Source organism: Carcharhinus amblyrhynchos, chromosome 21 (genome assembly GCF_965287045.1).
Source record: "Carcharhinus amblyrhynchos chromosome 21, sCarAmb.v2.hapA, whole genome shotgun sequence".
Classification (NCBI taxonomy): domain Eukaryota; kingdom Metazoa; phylum Chordata; class Chondrichthyes; order Carcharhiniformes; family Carcharhinidae; genus Carcharhinus; species Carcharhinus amblyrhynchos.
Genome location: NC_137344.1, coordinates 33,469,073 through 33,487,809, shown reverse-complemented (window position 1 = coordinate 33,487,809; position 18,737 = coordinate 33,469,073). Strand labels below are relative to the sequence as shown.

The window sequence follows — 18,737 nt, the reverse complement described above, 5'->3', positions numbered from 1 at the left end:
CTTAATAGAGGGGTCAATAACCAGGGGGCATACATTTAGGATAATAGGCAGGAGATGTAGGGAAGGTTTGAGGAAAAAGGTTTTTAACCAAAGAGTGGTGGGTATCTGGAACTCTCTGCCTGAAAGGGTGATGGAGACAGGAACCCTCACAAAATTTAAGAAGCATTTAGATGAGCACCTGAAACACCATAGAATACAAGGCTATGAAGCAAGTGCTGGAAAATGGGATTAGAATAAATAGGTGCTTGATGGAGGAGAGACTAAATCGGTTAGGGTTATATTTACTGGACTTTAGAAGAGTGAGAGGGGATCCCATAGAAACTTATAAAACCCTAACAGGGTTAGACAGGGCAGGTTCAGAAAGAATGTTCCTAATGGTGGCGGAGTCCAGAACTAGGGGTCATAGTTTGAGGATAAGGGGTAAACCTTTTAGAATTGAGGCGAGGATGGTGAATGTGTGGAATTCACTACCACAGGATGTGCTTGAGGACAAAACATTGTCTGATTTCAAGAAGAAATTAGATATACCTCTTAGAGCTAAAGGGATCAATGGATATGGGAGGAAGGGGGGATCGGGATATTGAATTCAATGATCAGCCATGATCAAAATGAATGACTGAGCGGGCTCAAAGGGCTACATGGCCTACTCCTGCTTCTAGTTTCTATTCCACAGACAAGATGGGCTGAAGGACTCGTGGCATGCTTTAAAACTCAATGGCTCCAACAATCAAATATCTACTTATCACAGAGCAACAGAGTTTCCAGTAAAATCACAATAGCTTTAAAATTCCATGGAACAAATGACATCTGTTTCAAGATGCTCGAGGGAGCTGACAGTCCTGATTTGGGTGGTGGGGTTGAGGGTCAGCGCTGAGGGCTAGGAATCTGTATGTTTATTCTCCTCCATTCACGTTTTTATCCTTCTTGCAGACAGCTCCACATTTGACCCCTTCACAAATCCAGGGGACTCGACGCTGGATCAATTTGCAGAGAGTGCCTGGGGTCAGCCTGCACCAGCAGTGTCTGAAAGTCTTGCAGGTAAGCTTCAGACTGTCTCAGCAGCAGCCTGTCTACACAACTACATGTCCGATGGCAGCAACTTGTTCTTTCAGTGTCCACCCCCACCACCTTTATCTGCAACCACCCATACCCACCCAATCCCTCTCACTCCGTGCTACATACCTCCATTTTGTCCCACTCGCCCTCCCCCCTCAACCCCCAATTCACTCAGTGAACAAACAGGGAACGGGACAATGTCCCTGGATTAGATAAGGGCAATCCCAGAGTACCTAACCAATGCCCAATTGGCATGGCTGTGAAAGCATTGACAAAGGAGCATTGGACTCGAAACATCAACTCTTTTCTCTCCTTACAGATGCTGCCAGACCTGCTGAGATTTTCCAACATTTTCTCTCTTGGTTTCAGATTCCAGCATCTGCAATAACTTTATCCATTATTTACCAGTTTTGCTGACCGGGTTGGCAAAGTGTTTTGGTGCTGGAACCTGGGGCGGTGTTCCAAAGCCAGCTACATGTTGGCAAACAATGGAAATGGGGTTCTTTCCAAAGAAGAGTAATTTCCAGTGTGACCTGGAAGTGGATTTCTCTCTGGGCTGAGATTCTACACTGCTGGCCAACTCTGAATTTTGGGGTCTACTCAAGATTAGTTCATTCAGTGGAGGTGGAGTCACTTTGTTCAGATAGCAACTTTTAAACTGAGTTCAAATTGGAGGACTGGGAGTTGGGACTCTTGATTACTCTGAGTCCAGTAATATAAGCACTCCACCACTGCTGATTCAGGCCAGGACCCTGTTCCTGGATGGTTCCACGAAGTGCAGTGATCCATATTCCTCTGGCACTAATACAGGTTTGATTTCTGGCCTGTGGGCTGAAGAGCAGTGAGAAAAGGATGAGAATTTTAAATTCAAGGTGTTGCTTAGCTATGAGCCAAAGAGACAAAATAACTTCTTCCTCAAAACTGCTTCAGTAATCCCTACAAGTGGATTTATTATCCGCTGCTGTTCAGTTTGCAAAGATTGACTGAGCAGATAGGCTGGCAGAAAGGTGAGGAAAGAACCTTAGTAATCCCCTTGGAAGAAGTGCACACATTTATGTTTGTCCAATTGTGTGAGGTATAGGATTGAGAGCAGGAAGATACTGAGGGGCCTGGACTTCAGGATAAAGATTAGCCAGAAAAATTAATTGCCGATTCTAATCCTGCAGGAAAAATGGACCTGTTGGGTGAAGTTGTTCCAAACACAAAGCAGAATGGTAGCAGTAGTCCAGATGTTTTTGATATGATCGAAGTAGGGAACTCCCTAAAGGACTCCTCAAATGGGCCTCACCGAACTCCAGAATTATTCCTGGATCCTAATGCTGCATCCCTGGTGAATCTGGACTCTTTGCTATCTGCACCTTCTCACACCCTTAGGAGCAAGAATCCTTTCCACACTTCAGGTAACAGTCTGATGGTGAAATGCATGTCTTTTGGTGAAACAGCTGCAGGGCAAAGATTAGTAATGGCAGCATGACCAAGAGTGACTGACTGTAGTTAGAATGACTAACTGTACCTATTTGACCAAATTGAAGGAAGTGAGAGACTGAGGTGAACAAAGAGTCCCTGACTGATTGGTCCAGTTTGTGATTAAGTATTACATAATCAATGTCAGGTGGGGAATAAAATTAGTGAGGAGGATATATACAGACTGAGAATGAAATACTCCAAAGGACAGGATGGCTTAGGTGTGGGTACAGGGAGGCATGCAGTACAGCACTCAGCTGAACAAGGCTGTGAAAGGAGGTTAAATGGATGGTATTTGAGAGCGATAGGTGAGATATCTCTGTTATTGCTCTCTCTCACCAAGGTGGCAATGTTGCATTGTGATTCTGACAATGTTGTAGCAGAGGGGAAAATCACTGTCTTTAGGATCATAACGTTTGCTTCTTTTAAGATCGGGACCTAAAGCAAACCCAGGCCACCCTGAGACTGAATATCCTCCTTCTCTGTTAGAGTCTCACTGTGAGCTTTACTCTGTACCTAGCCCTGTGCTGTACCTTTTCCTGGGAGTGTTTGATGGGGACAGTGTAGAGGGAGCTTTATCCTGTATCCAACCCTATGCTGTACCTGCCCTGGGACTGTTTGGGAGATTAACCTTACCAGCACACACTGCATTGTGATGAAATGTTGGGTCAAAAGGGGGTTGGACTTGATCTGCTGTCAAATTATGAACTTTCTTCTCTTTGCAGGAGGTCTCGGTTCAATGTCGACATCCAACCCTTTCCAAGTCAGTGAGCAGAATAAACTGACATTGAAGCAGATTCAGGGCAATGCTGGCTTTGCCCAAGCCCCTGTTATGGGCAGTGGCACAGTAGGAATGGGCATGGCATCAATGCCCTTCATAGCACCTCTATCCATGACTGGCACCATGACTCATCCTTCAACATTCAGTGGTCTACCCCAGGGGGCAGGCATGATGCCAGCCACAAGAATGGCAGTAGACACAAGTCATCACTTTGGCCAGCCACTGATACCAGTTTCTAAACCCACTGGAATGCCTCAGCCAACCACAAGCCTGAACCCTTTTCTCTGAGGTCAGTGACCTTTTAATTAGTCTATTGATGTTTATAGAGGGGCTCTATAATCTTCTCTGGTCACCAGAAATTTCATCTCATTCTGCCTCAGTGGGGTTAGCTGAAGTGACTTTGCACATATATATCAGAGCTGTGTAATACTTCAAAAATAAACATTTAATTTTATATCACTGGCTAATTTGTCATGAGTTCCATTTTCTAACCCTTAATACAAACATTTGGGTTGTTATGTCAGCCTGACTGGAAACATTGCATTTTCTGTGATGATGATGGTACATGTTTGAAGGTCCTATTGAAAGTAAGAATCTCTCCCTGATCCAGGGTAATGGAATATTGGCCTTTATCTCAAAGGGGGCAGGGAGATCTCTGGTTAAACTCCATCTGGAAGACCTCCCTTTGAGTATCACACCTCAGGATATAATGAAGGGGATTAAGCAAAGATTATGAATGATTGAGATTAAGGGTTTCAGAGCCAGCTGCCTTTAGTAAGCCTGTATTTCATTTCATATAAAGATCAAGGAGAATCTACTAAGATGACTAATTAAAAAAATGGAGAAACATCCAGAAGGACACATAGGAGAACCTCTTCCCCTGAGGAAGCTGTGGAGATTCAGGTGAAAATTCCAAGACCAGAATTGATTTTGATGGCATTCAGGACAATAAATAATTATAGATGGAGTAGATACAAGTCAGCTTTAATAAATGATTGCAAGAGACTTTGTTCCTGTCCACTCCAGCAGGGGGAGTACACTGACCACACATTCACTCAGTTGAGAGTTAAGTAGTTAACGTTTTAAAACTACTCCCAGTAAAATCTAAGCTAACCTACCAAGGAAATGCTATTTTTTTAATCAAGTGACACATTAGGAGTGGTACAGTGGTTAGCATTGCTGGCTCACAGCACCAGGGTTCAATTCCAGCCTTGGGTGACTGTGGAGTTTGCATATTATCCCCATGTCTGCATGGGTTTCCTCCCATAGTCCAAAGATGTGCAGGTTAGGTGGATTGGCCATGATAAATGTGTGGGGTTATGGAGAGGTTAGGTACGATGGTCTTGAGAGTCAGTGCAGACGCTGAGTTGAATGGCCTCCTCTGCACTGTAGGGATGCTGTTGTTGATTTGCTTTAGTATTGTCACATGTTTTGTATACAGTGAAAAGTATTGTTTCTCATGTACTATACAGACAAAGCATATCATTCAGAGAAGAGAACAAGAGTGCAGAATGTAGTGTTAGTCATAGCTAGGGTGTAGTGAAAGATTAACTTAATACAAGAGAGGTCCATTCAAAAATCTGATGGCAGCAGGGGGAAAAAGCTGTTCTTGAGTCACTTGGTACATGACCTCAGACTTTTGTATATTTTCCCCCCCCGACAGATGACAGAAAGAGAATGTTGGGGTGCGTGGGCTTCTTAATTATGCTGCTTGCTTGCTTTGCTGAGAGAATGGGAAGTGAAGACAGTCACTGGAAGGGAGACTGGTTTGTGCGATGGATTGGGCTACATGCATGATCTTTTGTAGTTTCTTGCTGTCTTGTGCAGAGCAGGAGCTGTATCAAGCTGTGACAGAGAAGAACTGTGCTTAGAGTCCGAGGGAATGGGGGAAGATCCTGAATGAATACTTTGCGTTGTTATTCACAAAGGAGAGGGGCTTGATGTCTGGTACAGTCTTTGAGGGAGCTGTAGACCAATTGAAGGAACTATCCATTACGAGGGAAGAAGTGTTAGGTAGCATTAAAACTGATAAATGCCATCGGGCCCCGGAGATTTACCATAGGTTGCTTAGGGAGGCGAGAGATGAAACTGCTGGGCCTCTGACAAATCTTTGTCTCTTTGGACACAGGTGAGGTCCCAGAGGATTGCAAACGTGGTACCATTGTTTAAAAAGGGTAGGAGGAATAACCCTGGTAACTATAGGCCAGTGAGTTTGACAGCAGTGGTAGGCAAGTTGATGGAGAGGATTCTTAGGAATAGGATGTATGAGCATTTAGAGCGTTGTAATCTGATTAGGGATATGCAGCATGGCTTTAAGGGAAAGTCTTGCCTTACAAATCTGGTAGAATTTTTTGAGGTGACAAAAACAGTTGATGAAGGACAAGCCGTTGATGCCATCTATATGGATTTCAGTAAGGGATTTGACAAAGTCCCTCATGGTAGGTTGATTGAAAAGATTAAGGGTCATGAAATACAAGGCCAGGTATCTAGCTGGGTTGAGAACTGGCTTGGTCAGAGGAGACAGTAGTAGTGGAAGGGGCCTTTTCTAGCTGGAGGTCTGTCACTAGTGGTGTGCTACAGGGCTCAGGATTGGGACCTCTTTTTGTAGTATATATGTGACTTGAGGGAGTAAGTGGATAATCAGCAAATGCCTAGATGACACTAAGCTGGCTGGATTGGCAGACAGCGAGGAGCAGTGTCTAGCAATACAACAGGATATAGATAGGCTAGTATATTGGGCAGATATATGGCAAATGGAGTTTAATCCTGATAAACATTTTGGCTGAAATAAGGTAGGCAGGAGTTATATGATAAAGGTTAGACCTATATAAAAAAATAGAAACGCAACAGGACCTGGGGGCAGGGGTGGGGGGTGCAAGTGCACAAGTCTTTGAAGGTGGCAGTACAAGTGGAGAAGGTTGTGAAGAAAGCTTATGGTATGTTAGCCTTTATAGGAAGGGGTGTAGAGTATAAGAGCTGGTGTCTAATGGTGCAGTTGTACACGTTGGTTAGGCCGCATTTGGAGTACTGTGTCCACTTCTGGTCACCTTACTACCAGAAAGACGGGGAGACCCTGGAGAGAGTGCAGAGGAGGTTTACCAGGTTGCTGCCTGGTATGAAAGTACTGGGTTAAGAGGAAAGATTGAGCAAATTGGGGCTGTTTTCCCATGAAAGACAGCGACTGAGAGGAGATCCAGTAGGAGGTATACAAGATTATGAAGGGTATAGATAGGCAAAAGCTTACCAGTTTACTCTTAGAAACACACAGTACAAGGGGGCACAGGCTTAGGGTGAGGGGGGGGTGCAAGTTATAACATGGATGTTAGAGGGAGGTTTTTCATGCAGAGGGTAGTGGGAGTATGGAATGCTCTGCCAAGCAAGGTGGTGGAGGTAGGTACACTGGAGTTGTTTAAGAGTTACTTAGACAGGCACGAGTGGGTTGGAGATGGAGGGATGTAGGAGAGATTGTTTTTAAATAAGGTTCAGTAGCCTTGGGACGTCCCTGGTACTGTATAAAGGAAGTGGAATGATAATGTTTTTCTCTTAATTCACAGGTTTTAAGTCAGTCCACCTAGTTGTCCAACGAGGGGCATACACGTGATGGGTCGTACAAGGGCTGCTCTTGTATGTTCGAGAATAGCCCAGTACTTCATGTCGTTAGTGTATGCTTAAACTGGACCAGATGCTGGGCAACACGACAGCTCAGTGACTATCACTGTTTGCTGTGCAGACACATGGATTTGGGCCAGTGTCTGTGGGAGTTTGTGCATTCTCCCTCTGCTTGCGTGGGTTTTCTCTGGGTGCTCTGGTTTCCTCCCACACCTCAAAGATGTGCTATTAGGCTGACTGGTGGTAATAAATTGTCCCTAAATTAGTTTTCCCTCAATGTGGAATGCCATATAAGGGTCACGGGTGGAGGCGGGGGGGGACCTCAATGTTAAAACGGCAGCGTGGGCTCATTGGGCCAAAGGGCCTGTTTCCCAGGCTGTTTTTGTTCTTTGTATACAACCGGAAAGAATACTTTATGATGCGTCTGTAAAACGTGGTGATCATCATAGCAGGCATGTCAGCTCTGAGGTTTCCAGGCCTTGGTGATGATGCTAGATAATAAAACCCAAACTCAGTATCCCCAAGCCCCCCAATTCACAGGCAGATTCAGTGACTTTTCCTCTCTTTTCCACGCAACCCTGCCACCTGTTTCCCCCCCCCCCCTTCCCCCCTGCCTTCCAGGTCTCAATGTTACCTGCATCCTACAGGCAGGTAATGCATAGGAACAAACCCACTTTTGATTTAATCTTTTATTGCTTAAAATTTACACACATTGATAAAAATATAGTTTCTAAAAATTACAATGTGTCTGGATTTGGGCAAACTTCCATTTTACAACTTGAAGCTATAGATTGAGAAACTTTGATCTCTGCTTGTTATACACAGCAGCAAACTCCTCTCTACAACAACTTGCAGTGTCTAATTTGGGACCTGTGCTAGCTAAATCAGACTACACTTTGCTCCACTCCCATCAAACACTGACAAAATCAAAGCCAACAAACAGAAACATGTACACAGAGGATCAAACTCAGCTCAGGTTTCCTGGGGCTGTAAGTGGCATTTTACTTTCACAGAAACATTTCCAACCTTACAAATCAGTCAAGATCATGTATTTTTTTTAAAATATATAAACGTTCTAATGAAAAAGCAATATTGCAGTTGGACACAGACCATGACTGTACCCAGATTAACCCTCTGCACTGCCTGGGAACTGGGACTGAACCCAAAAATCAAAAATTGGCACAAAGGCACTGCTCCTCATGACAGTGTGAAAACAAGATCACTGGAGAAATCATTTATGTTGGAAAACTGGAGAAATCATTTGTGACCTTGCCTTCACTGCAGCTCCCAGGTATTATCTCGACGTGAGATCCTAAGGGTTAAACTACGAAAACTTGGGTAATGTAATCTCTAATTTCATCCAATGTGTTAGAAGATCAGTACTACAATTAGAAATTCCAGTGACTCTGTGGGTTCCCAATTGTCCCAATAGAAGGAATGTTTCAAACAGACCTATACAGATTACTATGACTCATCTGAGCCACTTTTGTAAAAAGTCCTTTTTTGATCTTGTCCCAGTCTGAGAGGGGCTCAGGACACCTGCCTGATCATTGTTGCAACACATCACTCTTCATTGCTTTTACTTACTTAACAGACTCACTTTTAAACCAAAGTCTCCATGAGAAGCAAATGAGCAGCCTGATAAATTTCCAGGTTCCAGAAGCATTTCAGGTCAGAACTCGCTTGTGGCAAAATAAAGCAGATTACAAACATTGTCAATGCTGATAAACTGCAGAAAATGGCAATAATAGTTCAGAACTGATAAACCAGGAATCCCTTTAATAACCCATCACCCACAGTATTGTCCTGAATAAAAAAGGTGCAACCCAACAGCAGATGTTAACTACTCTGCAAGATTCAGACACAGGGAAGAGAAAAATCAAAGTATCAGTAACTAGACCAGCACTAACTTGACATTTTTCCAGCAGATTAATTGGGCTCAATGGCACAGATATACAGATCTGAGTGTTTTATATACCACTGTCATCCAAATCAAAGTTTCATTCATGATGAGGGCAATAAGGAAGAAGGTTGGTCTTTGAGAAGGAGACTCAAATGGAGGGAGGACTGGCTGGGTTTGATGTTCTAGAATTATGCTCTAAATGATAACATCCTCGCACAGCAACACTTCCCAGTAACCAGAATTGTTTGGAGTGTTTGCAAACTGGTCCCACTCAAAAGAAATGCACATTCTTGGTCAGTTAGATGGAGCTCAGCTTGGCACCTTAACTATTGATAATGATGGGCAGCTATCAGTCCAGGTCAACATAGGCCAATGAGACAGAGACCCTAATGGGGACAGCTCAGTATTCTCACCAACTGGCTTAACATGTAAAGCAGCCATCATCTCTTAAAGCCTTGTCTAGTAATACACAAACTAATTTGGCAATTTGCTGACGAATGTAGTTGATTGATTGCTGTTTGCAGATTTGACTATTTTAAAAGGGGAGAAACTAAATTTAAAGAAAAAACACACTACAATTGCATAGGGCAGATTAGAGAAAGTGAGATCCAAAATCTGATCCTGTCATTGGTAAAACTCTGGGGTTCTGTGGTGAAGTGTAATTGTGTCAGTGATTTCAAACCTTCCTCAACAGATTCACAACCCTGTTAGTCAGGAGTGACAAACAATTTCTGCAAAAAAAAAACTGACTAGCTTTGTGAGTGACCAGTAAGTGGTTGACAGTGCGATACTCAGTGTTTAAAAGATTTAAGATTTGTCCTGCTTTTAATAATCAAAGGGTCAGGTTCAGGTAGTGACTGGACAGTGGGCAGAAGGGACAGTGACAGGGCAGCATAAACACTCAAAGCCAAGACAATGTTCCCAAACCCTACAACACTGCCACTGTCTACATTACAACTGGGGTCAGTATCCAATGGTGACAGGCACCTCTCAGCTCCCTGCATTCCATCTAGAGCCTCTAGGAGAGGGGCCCTAAATACAGAACCTAGACTAAATCTCTGGACAAAGTGGGGCATGGGGGAGGAACTGTTAGTCATACTGCTACCCGCTGCCTCTCCCCCACCCACCCTGCTCAAGGAGCATCAACCAGGCCAATGACAGCTACACATTGTGCTGGATCTGGCTTGGCACTGACCAGAGGGAAGAAAGGGTTTCATCAGCCAGTGAGGGGGGGAGGGAGGGAAGGACTCAACCCTCAGAATGTACCAGGTTAAGATTTGCTGGGTTCGAGAAAAAAATTACCAGAGAAATTACATTTTTCTGAGGTTATTAAAGCTGAAGCTGAGATTGCTGAAAGTTTTGTCTCCATTACAAATTGCTGAACAGTTCATTCTTCTTGCTCCAGTCCATCGGTGGGGCCCGCTTGCTTAAGCGTTTCGAATGAACCTTCTCCTTGGCCTCTGCTGCAGATGTACTGAGATTCAAACCCAAATCCACAGACTTGTTATCTTCCAACCGGGGCTGCCAAGCAAAGAGACCAAAAGTAATTTTCTGGTGACCATCACCCATTTGAACTGGACGACGACAGAATAGCCTGAAATTTATAGAGCCACTTTAACCATCTCAAAACATCCTATAATTATGCAACTAATGGTGACTGAAGCATAGTAACTAGTGTCAGAAACATGGCACCCAGGTTTGTGCACAGCAAGATCCCAGACAACTGCTGACATGTTTTCCAACATGGCCAAGGGAAATATTGGCCAGGAGACAAGGAAAAACCTTTTGCATGTTTCTCTGGTGTACATTCTGTACTGCTTTGCAATAGGATGGCACTACACAGCACCAACATGCCACCCCACCCCCCCCCAACCAAGCAGCACCATGCTCCCTCAGCACCACATTGGGAATGTCAGCTTGGATTGTGAATTTGAGTCTCATTCTTGAGCCCATAACCTTCTGACTCAGAGGTAAGAATGCTCCAGAATGAGTCAAGGCTGAGAGAAAGCACTGGGCGAGGAGCATAGGGTGAGGCAGGGTAACAATCCAAGAGAAAATCACTCAGGGCTGCTGTTAAATTCAAAAGATTCATTCTGCAAGCCACCACCCTGACCCCAAAACGTTACTGGCCCATTTCTCTCCTCAAGGCTCTGGTCCTTTCTAGTCACTAGAACCTCAATCATGTTGGTGGCCCTTGTTGCCAGACAGACAATGAACATCAATTGGCAAGTCAACTGTGAGGGACGTATTCAATTTAGTTATGCTCTATTATTCATGCAATGTTCCTTTATATTGCAAGGATCAGGAAAACAGGAAGGGTGGGAATTTCTTCAGCCCAGTGACCCTGAAGGTAATCACAGCAGCTGTGCAGCAGACCTCAGCTACCACAGCACTGACCCGATTGAAGAAAATTAGGTTAACCTGCTATGCAGTTAAAATGTAGACCAGACCATACAAAGTGGGGCTGGAGAATCAGCTCAGTCATTAGATTCTGGAAGATGGAAAACCCCAACTGGCAACAATCCCTGCTCCTCAGGTAATAACTAACCCTCAGCAAAGGTGCAGCATTTAGTTGGGAAATATTATGTCCACATTGACCCAGTCACATTTGTCAATACTGCCAGGTTCATGGGAGAGATGGGGTGTCATCAGCACTCCCCACCTCAGCACAAATCTCACATTAATTCACAGCCAATGAAGGACTTGTGAAGTTTAGTCACTGCTCTAAACTGGAAACATGCAAGTCATAAGCCCATGCCACCAGACTGTGGGTTGTGACCTCCATAGATCTTCAGCTCTGAGGCAGCAATGGCTAAGTTTATTTATTAATGTCACAAGCAGGCTTACATTAACACTGCAATGAAGTTACTTTAGAAATGGGAAATCCTCCCCATCCCACCCCAACCGGTTCAGCAATGGAGAGGATTTACACAGCCCTGATTGGCCATTCTCCCAGTGCCCTGACAGGCCATTCTGTTCATGCTTCAAATATCTGATCAGGGACCCCACTGGAAGCATCTGTAATGGAAGAGGAGTTGCTTTCAACATGTGCTGTGGTGAATGGTAGGAAAACCCAGGGCTCCATTACACACATACCCCAGAGTCTTATTGTGACCATTTCTCCCCCACTCCCCAACTACTCCCCCCTCCAACTCTGCTTTCACTCTGAGGTCACACTAACGTTCAAATACTTAAATGCGGTCACGGTGGTAACAGGCTTGGGAAGCAACGTCATGGGCAATTGTAAATACCTCAACTATCTGAGCACTTTCAGCTCGTGGAGTAGTTGGAGTTGATGGGGAAGATGATGAATTCGAAGATGGTGCTGATGTGGAAGTCACTTCTGCTGATATGTTTCCGTTGGCCTGTGAATGGAGAGAAGGTCAGTCATCACTAATTTAATAGAAAAGCAGCAAAAACACACACCCAGCCAGACAGAGGACTCAGACCACCAGAGCTTCTCTTCAACTCAGCCAGTTTCTGCTGACTCAAAGACAGCGGCGGGGAGGCAGATCTGGCTGGAGTGAGTATTTCATATTCAACATTCTCAATAGCAAAAAAATCAGACTGTCAAAGTAATGTGTACCAGGCCCAGCTCCAGCCTCCCTCGCCACCTCCAGGCCTGGCCTCCCTCTGCCTTTCCATCTCCCCCGCCTCCAGGCCTGGCCTCCCTCCCCACCTCCTCTAGCTCATGCCTGTGAGCTGCTCATTGAGCTATATAACCCAGTGGGAGAATCTGCTGCAAGGTGCTGATTGATTGCAGCGAAACAGGTTCCTGGCTTGACTGAGTGCAGGCTTCAACATCAATCACTGGCTGCAAGGGCAGCAGATCAGCCTGATATCACTGGACTGTCAGCACTACACAAATTCCTCAGGTCCAATATAGCATTGCTATGTTTTAGGGGATACAACAACTCCTCCTCCTCTCTCTCTCTCTCTCTCTCTCTCCCCCCCCCCCCCCCTCAAGAGGAGGGGAGTGGGGAGGAGAGAGGGAGAGAGAAGACAGACAAGAGATGGGTCAAAGGGTGAGGATGGAGAATGAGATTGCAGGCAAGCCTGAGCTAGGAATAAACACCAAGTGTGTGTGGAGTTTCAGGATCATCCTGGGATATGGGAAAGGTCACATTTACTACCCATTCTGATGTCACATGGTGTGGGTCTGACACTTGTTGGTCAACCCAGATAAGGGCAGATTTCCTTCTCTGCATCAACTTAATCCACAAGGTTCACAACTTAACCTGGGGATGGGGAGAAGGGATCCAAGTCTTAACCTCTGATGTCCTGTATAGAGGATGTGTGATACAAGTGGATCAGTAAATCCAGTGGACAGCATCTGATGTGGGTGGGGATCAGACATTCCCTGCTGAGCTGTGTATAGCCAGCCTTTAAAATGAGCCAGTACCAACACCAGGGTCCAACACTGTTACAGATTGAGAGATGATGCCCCTACAGCTACACTTTGTTTTCCAGGAAGGATGGCACATGGCACAGTGGTTAGCACTGCTGCCTCGGCACCAGGGACCTGGGTTCAATTCTGGTCTTGGGTCACTGGGTGGAATTTGTACGCTCTCCCGTGTCTGAGTGGCTTTCCTCAGTGCTCCAGTTTCCTTCCACAATCCAAAGAGCTGTGGGTTAGATTGGTTGGCCATGCTAAATTGCCCCTTAGTGTCGGGGGGGGGGGGGGGGGGGGGGGGGTGGCAGGGTAAATGATGGGTTAAGGGGATAGGGCCTGGGTGGGATTGTGGTTGGTGCAGACTCGATGGGCTGAGTGGCCTCATTCTGCAATGCCAGGATTATGATTCTAAGAAACTGTAAGCTGATCTGGTGATTTAATAACAAAAGAGGAAGCCAGCAACACATTCAAAAGAGCAGTCTAAGTTCAAGTAATTGCACAGCAGGAAGTGACTGTTAATTTTTTTTAATAATCTGTTTGTATGAGATACATCAGCCACATCTTGGGTCACATTTCTGACAGTTTTTACAGACTCCCAAACAGAAGCAAAGATTAGCAGAATGAGCATGTACCTCATGGGTCAGCTGACACTTAAGTAGAGGGACTCTTGGTTAAAACTAGATTAGTGAGGGATTGAGTGTGACTGGGAGTGGGCCTGCTGGACTGTCTTCTCCATCAATTGGCTTATTGAAGGTTGGATATAAACTGGTCAGCAGGGAGCATCTGACACACATCAGGCACTGTCCACTGATGTATATCACACATCCTTCCAAACAGGACAAGTGAAATCAGTAAATTCAGAGGTTGAGGGTTGGAACCCCCACATGCGCACTCTCCCCCACCCTGCAGGTTATGTTGTGAACCTTGTGGAATAGTATCAGAGGTGTAGATTGGTTAGCGTTGAAGGCCCCCTCCTTCAAGATGATACCGATCACATTGCCAGACTTGTCACAAGCACAGCAACAATTATGAGGATTTAAATAGGAGGGTCAGTCCCTTGAACCCACCATTCAATTTGATCAGACTGATCTGTATATCAACTCCATCTACCAGTTTCAATTTTGTAACTCAACTGTTGGTCTAAAACAAAATCCAGCAGTCTCAGTTTTGAAGATTTCCACTACCTCAGTTTTTGAGCAAGAGTGTTCCAGATCTCCACCTGCCTGTGTGTGAAGTGCTTTCTGACATCACCTCTGATCAGTCTAGCTCTAACATTAAGGTTCTGCTCCATTGCCCTGGTCTGCCACACCACCCCCCTCCCCCCACAACACCAAGCAGAAAAAAAAATCTCTTTGTAGACCCTATCAAATCCTTTAATCGTCTTGTAAATTTCAATTACATCACTCATTAATCTTCTAAATCAAGTCAGCATGAACCTTGCTCATGCAACCGGTCTTCATTCTGAAACTACCCAAACCCTGGTACCACTCAGGGTGAATCTATTTCCCCAAGACTACATCCTCAGTGCCAGAACCCAACATGAAGGAACAGGAGGCCATTTAACACCACGAGCCTGTTCATTCTGCCAATTAATGAGGCAGTAGCTGTTCTGTGACTAACTCCATAAAGCCACCTTTACCCCACATATCCTCCAAAATCTACAATCATAAATCTATTGATCTCGGTTTAAAATTTACTGTGGATTTGGCATCAATCGCCATTTGCAGCAGAGAGTTGCAAGCGTCTGCCACACTTGGTGAGAAGAAAATGTTCTCATTTCGCTCCTGAAAAAGGTCTGGTTCAAACTTCAGATTCCCCAAACAGCAGAAATAGTTTCTCTCCATCCACACTACCCCTTACCCAGAGTAACTTGAAAACCTTGATCAAGTCTTAACCTTACAAATCTCCAGGAATACAACCCCAGTTTGTGTATTCTGTGCTCTAATTTAACCCTCAGTGATTAGGTAAATTCTACACTCTACATGGGCCTAAAGCAGAGATTTCTGTCACCGCAATACAGTTTCAATTATTGTAATAGTTTATGGTTTCAATTACTGTAAATGCCAGAGTTACTGTAATAGTTATTTATTAATGTCACCAGTAGGCTTACATTATCACTGCAATGAAGTTACTGTGAAAATCCCCCATAAAGTTTTCACCTCCAGCCATTTGTATGAGTCTTCCTGAGACAAAGACCAAGATTCAATTTGTCTTTAAATTATCTTTTGTTTCCTGACTTTTAGCTTTTAGTCATTTCTGTATGTAGATCCCCAAAATTTGGGGCTCTGGTTAACTCAACTGACTAGACAGCTAGGATAGGGATCAGATTAATGCCAACTGCACAGGGTTCAGTCCAAGTTCAGGCAGAGAATAAAGACCAATAAAGTTCAACTAAACAATGTTTATCCAAGTACAAGATAATTTTTCAAAGGTCACTTGCAAAATGTATGAAAGAGTAGGTTATAGTAATGTAGACAGTAGGTATACATAATATACATCTCCTTTAAGTAATAAAAAAATCACAGCACTTTGCCCTGGTTCAATGAATCATCAAGAACTTCCCTCTGGGCAGAGAACTCTAGAAGAATTTTCCAAATCTCTCTTCTCCTTCATGTTTCTGCTTCCCAGCAGTTAGAAAACACTGAACACCATCTCACATTCGATAAGATGCCATCATACAGGGCTAATGTATAAGGCAAGAGCTTATGGTGCTGGGGATGATGTATTAACCTGGATAGCAGATTCGCTAACCAACAGCAAACAGAAGGTCGGGATAGATGGTCATTTCAACTTGGGAAATGAATTAATGCAATACCACAGGGCTCAATGCTGGAACCATTTGTATTATGTCTCAGATGAGTGTATTGAAGCCAAATCTGCTGATAATACAAGGATAGGTAAGAAAATGAATTGTGGGAAACGTGTAATGAGATTGTAAAAGGATATAAATAACATTAAAATTGACAAAAGGTGTATAACGTGGGATAAGATGAGGTTGGCAATTTTGGCAGAAATAGAAACACAAATTTAAATGGAGGGAGATTGTAGAATGCTGCAGTACAGACATATCTGGATATTCTTGTACATGAATCATAAAAGTTAGCATACAGGTATAGCAAGTAATTGGCTTTTATGACAAGTGCAATGGAATATAAAAACAAGGAAGTCTCACTATTTGTGTAATGCATCTGTAAGACTGCACCCAGAAGTATATGTATAGTTTTGGTTACGTTATACAAGGAAAGATATACTTGTATTGGAAACAATTCAGTGAACATTCACTAGACTGAAGAGGTTGTCTTATCAGGAAAGGCTGAGCAGATTGGGCCTAAATCATTAAAAGTTCTGAAGAACAAGGAGTGATCTTAACGAAACAAGATTCTGAGCGGGCTTGATAGGTAGATACTAAAAAGATGTTTCCCCTCATGGGAGAATCTAGAACCAGGGAACACAACATAAAAATAAGGGATCTGGAGACAGTTGATGAGGAATTTCTTCTCAGAGGGACTTTGGAATTCTCTTCTACAGAGAGCAGTGGAGGCTGCAACATTGAAAATGATTAGAAAGGGAGTTACAGATTTTTAGTCAACAAGGGAGTCAGAGGTTATGGGGAATAGACAGGAGAGTGGAATTGAAGCCATAATGAGATCAGTCATGATCTTACTGAATGGCAGAGCAGGCTTGATGGGCCAAGTGGCCTACTCCTGCTCCAATTTATAAAAACTTTTGATCTTTCCTACAGTGAACTCCATCTGCCAAGTTGGCCCAATTGTTCACACAATGCAGGAATAACATTTAAAGAGATGAGTATATCAGTATGGTGTTTAAACAGCTGTGATAAAGGTTGATTAAAATAGTTGTCTCATCAACTTAACCTCTCCCACATCTTCACTATACGGAATGAATGAATCAGAGACAAAGGTACTCCTCGTAGAAATGATTTAACACATGTTCCTTTGCTGAACAGAGGGAAAAGCTCTACCTAGACTTTGCTACAAAACTCTTGAATCCCACCACCCACTACCACTGTCTCTTGCCATGATCAAACAAAAAAAAAATCACCATTTCACAAACAACACATGGCACTAACAAGGTAGTCCAATCCTCTTAATTTATAGAATTCATAAATAGGATGTAAATGATTGAGAATTTAATGGATTGAAATATATAATCTATGAAGGATGTCACAGACCTTTCATTTCTAATCAATAAACTGAGACCCACACTTTGCAACATTCTGTAATTGTGTGCTGAACGATAATCATACAATTCTTTTTACAATTTCGCAGTATTTTTGTTTCAATTATTGTCTCTAACTATCATGAATTATGATTACTCGTTTCATTGTATCATCACAATTCAGCAGCTGTCTCCATGGGAAGTAACCCAGGCCCCAAACAGGGTGCGAGTGATCTGTGGGAAGTGACTGAAACCCAAGTTCTCGTTTTAACTCCTGTAGCAGATTAAACGCAACAACAACAGGAAGGAATTGTACCAACAGATCAAGGGAGCCCTATCAGAAAGATCAAAAACACTTAACAGAATTACATCAACCGTATAGAGAGTGATTATTTAGCCGAATCTGCCGTCAGTCACACGCCACTGCTTATATTCCACCGCTATCAGGATATCTTTCCACTCCTTTCCTCTCTCCTTTTGTTTTAGTTTCCCTCAAATACGACAACACTATTCACCTCAGCTGCTCTCTGTGGCAGCGAGTTCTACATTCTAATCACAGTCTAGGTAAAGACGTTTCTCCTGAACTCCTTTAGAATATGCTCTCCCACAACCTGAAACATCTTCTCTATTCTGACCAGCAAGTTTTAACATCCATCTTTCAGACACCTCTATCAGTTTCAGCTCAGGATATTAATCTTAATTGTAAATGTCAATCTTCATTCTGCACACAGATCTGATATTCACATCCTTCTGCATATTGATTAGAACCATAGAATGCCTACACTGCCGTATGAGCCATCGAGTCGTCACCGACTCTCCGAAGAGCAGCATTCCCCCCCTGCATCCACCACGGCCAAACCACCTAACCCGCACATCCTTGGAGTGGGGGAGGAAACTTGAGCACTTGGGAGTGCACAACTGGAAGAATGTGCAAACTCCACACAGACAGTCACTCAAGGCCGGAAATTGAACACAGGCGTCTGGTGCTGCGAGGCAGCAAAAACAAAAAAAACGAAGCAATTTGATATTTAAGGTTATAAAAAGGATAGAACAGAGTGGATAGAAATATTGTTTCCAATGAACAAAAACTGAATGATTTAGAATAGTTAGCGGGAGAAACTTCTTGCAGAGAGACTTTTCAGGCTGCAAAATTCTGTCAGAGTTAGTGTCAACATATAAGAGTTAGTTCAATAGGTGTTGGAGACAAAAGGAGAAGGTATATAGAGTGAGGGTGCTGCCCCTGTGGAGGATAAACATCCAGACGGGGCTGGACATGGTCAAATGCACTGATACTCTTATCATTTGTCAAAATAACAGAATGCAAACGTCACACCTGGAACATTCCTTTTCAG

The 18,737-nt window shown here is 43.7% G+C and overlaps 2 protein-coding genes across 11 annotated transcripts in view; one reads left to right on the top strand and one right to left on the bottom strand.

Moving 5' to 3' along the window:
- Positions 1–3,755, top strand: part of LOC145356347 (epsin-3-like) — a 74,745-nt gene extending 70,990 nt beyond the window's left edge. For all 10 annotated transcript variants that reach the window (XM_080208990.1, XM_080208986.1, XM_080208985.1 and 7 more), the window contains 3 exons: positions 931–1,038; positions 2,223–2,456; positions 3,246–3,755. In XM_080208990.1, the coding sequence (XP_080065116.1) occupies positions 931–1,038; positions 2,223–2,456; positions 3,246–3,589 (686 nt within the window). In that variant the 3' untranslated portion in view covers positions 3,590–3,755. The remainder of the gene's footprint in view (positions 1–930; positions 1,039–2,222; positions 2,457–3,245) is intronic.
- Positions 3,756–7,584: 3,829 nt separating this feature from the next.
- LOC145356346 (Na(+)/H(+) exchange regulatory cofactor NHE-RF1-like) overlaps positions 7,585–18,737 on the bottom strand; it is a 92,399-nt gene continuing 81,246 nt past the window's right edge. The window contains exons 5-6 of the mRNA XM_080208983.1: positions 12,065–12,178; positions 7,585–10,334 (exon numbers count right to left, since the gene is read on the bottom strand). Of these exons, the coding sequence (XP_080065109.1) occupies positions 10,182–10,334; positions 12,065–12,178 (267 nt within the window). The 3' untranslated portion in view covers positions 7,585–10,181. The remainder of the gene's footprint in view (positions 10,335–12,064; positions 12,179–18,737) is intronic.